Here is a 1,481-nt window from a genome sequence, read left to right as displayed (position 1 = left end):
GCCAACTCTTCTTTCTCCAAATGGCCCAGGAGCCCAGATGGGGCCCAGAAGGTGGTGGAGGAGGGAGTGAGAGGAGGGAGCGGGCACGGGCGGCGGCTGCTGCAAACAGCTCCTCAGCTCCCGCGTCAGTGCACCACCGTTTCTCGATTTTCCTCCTCCTCCCGGCCGGGCGCGGGGAGGCGCCCGGGAGGCGGCGTAGTCCGCGTAGCGTCGCTGTCGCCCTCGTCCGGCTCGACGGGGTGCAGGTGCGTGGCCAGCTCCTGCAGGACTGCTGTGCGCCCGATCTGGTCGTTGCGCCGCTTCTCCATGATCAGGTCCTCCAGGCTCTGGAACTCGAGCGTATGGCTGCGCTGCGCAGAGAGCTGGATTTGCAGCCGATAGGGCTGCTTCCCGATGCGCAGCTCGCCGCCGATTTTGAACTCGCGCTTGCCGTAGCGGCACCAGGCGGCGAAGCTCTCCGAGTTGCGCCAGCTCAGCTCGCGTTCCTTGGCGCCCACGTGCGCTAGCGCGTTGCGCACCACAGCGCTGGGGCTCAGCGGTTTGTAGCGGTACAAATCGTTCACCACGCGGCCGCGCCGACCCTGGCTCGCGTCCGTCAGGAAGCTGTTGCTCACCTCTAGTCGGTGCAAATGCACTACCTGGAAGTTGCCCACGTAGACTGCCCAGTGTGGGTACTGCGCCTGCGACACGAACTCCACCAGATCGCCAGGCCTGCACTTGTTGAGCAGGTTCTCGGGCGTGTAGGTGCTCAGGGCCGCAGAACCCGGCGAGAAGCTTTTCTGGTAGATGCATTCATCGCGGTAGAACACGGAGCACTCCACCTCGTGCAGCCGCGGGTCATAGGGCTGCGGCGGGGGCAGCGAGGGCCCATCCCCGCCGTCCGGCAAACCCCCGCCCCCGCCGTCCGGCCCCTGGGGCGGCTGCTGCGGCTCCATGTCCTCGTCGTCATTGGAGAAGATGTAGGAGACCCCGATGCGGGGCCCATCGTCCCGATCCACGCCCGTCGGGTCGGCCGTGGGCACTTCCTTGTAACTTAGGTGGGTCAGTTTCTCCACCTGGTTGCCCATCACGCTGCGGGCACACGTTCACGCCGCCGGCAGAGGAGAAAGCGAAACCACCACTAGGGTCATTGGCACCGGTCCCCGGACAGGGGTTGAGACCACCTGTTGGGAGAGGAAGGCAAGGAAGCCGTGTAGGAGGCGCTCCCCCGTGATGTGGGCGATCTGTTCTTAAAGAGAAGAAAGAAAAATTGGGGGCCAGGCACCTGGAGTCGTTTTACGAGGAAATGTCAGATGCAGCGAGCTTTCTCTCTCACTTTTCTGCCTCCAGGGCCACGGTCACAGGAGGCCGGGCAACTCCAGCTCGCCCCTGCCCCCAGCCCTTGACCTCGCCCGGGCAGAAGCCCATTGCATCAGCGACTCCTACTGTTTCCGCCAGGGCCCTGCCTGCCAATGTCAAGCAGGAAGGGGGCAAAGAAACTT

At 64.6% G+C, this 1,481-nt stretch overlaps 1 protein-coding gene across 8 annotated transcripts in view; it reads right to left on the bottom strand.

The window, feature by feature from the left end:
- Window positions 1–6: 6 nt before the first annotated feature.
- The window catches only part of FAM84B (family with sequence similarity 84, member B), a 1,844-nt gene continuing 369 nt past the window's right edge, over window positions 7–1,481 (bottom strand). For 3 of the 8 annotated variants that reach the window (XM_010838878.1, XM_010838876.1, XM_010838879.1), the window contains exon 2: window positions 7–1,223. In XM_010838878.1, coding sequence (XP_010837180.1) covers window positions 126–1,067 — 942 coding nt within the window. In that variant the 5' untranslated portion in view covers window positions 1,068–1,223 and the 3' untranslated portion in view covers window positions 7–125. Of the gene's footprint in view, window positions 1,229–1,264; window positions 1,476–1,481 lie in introns of those variants that run through there. The other 5 variants (XM_010838882.1, XM_010838881.1, XM_010838884.1 and 2 more) reach the window with 3 other exon arrangements.

This window comes from Bison bison, unplaced genomic scaffold (genome assembly GCF_000754665.1).
Source record: "Bison bison bison isolate TAMUID 2011002044 unplaced genomic scaffold, Bison_UMD1.0 scf7180017864108, whole genome shotgun sequence".
Classification (NCBI taxonomy): domain Eukaryota; kingdom Metazoa; phylum Chordata; class Mammalia; order Artiodactyla; family Bovidae; genus Bison; species Bison bison.
This window is presented reverse-complemented; position numbering and strand designations above follow the sequence as displayed.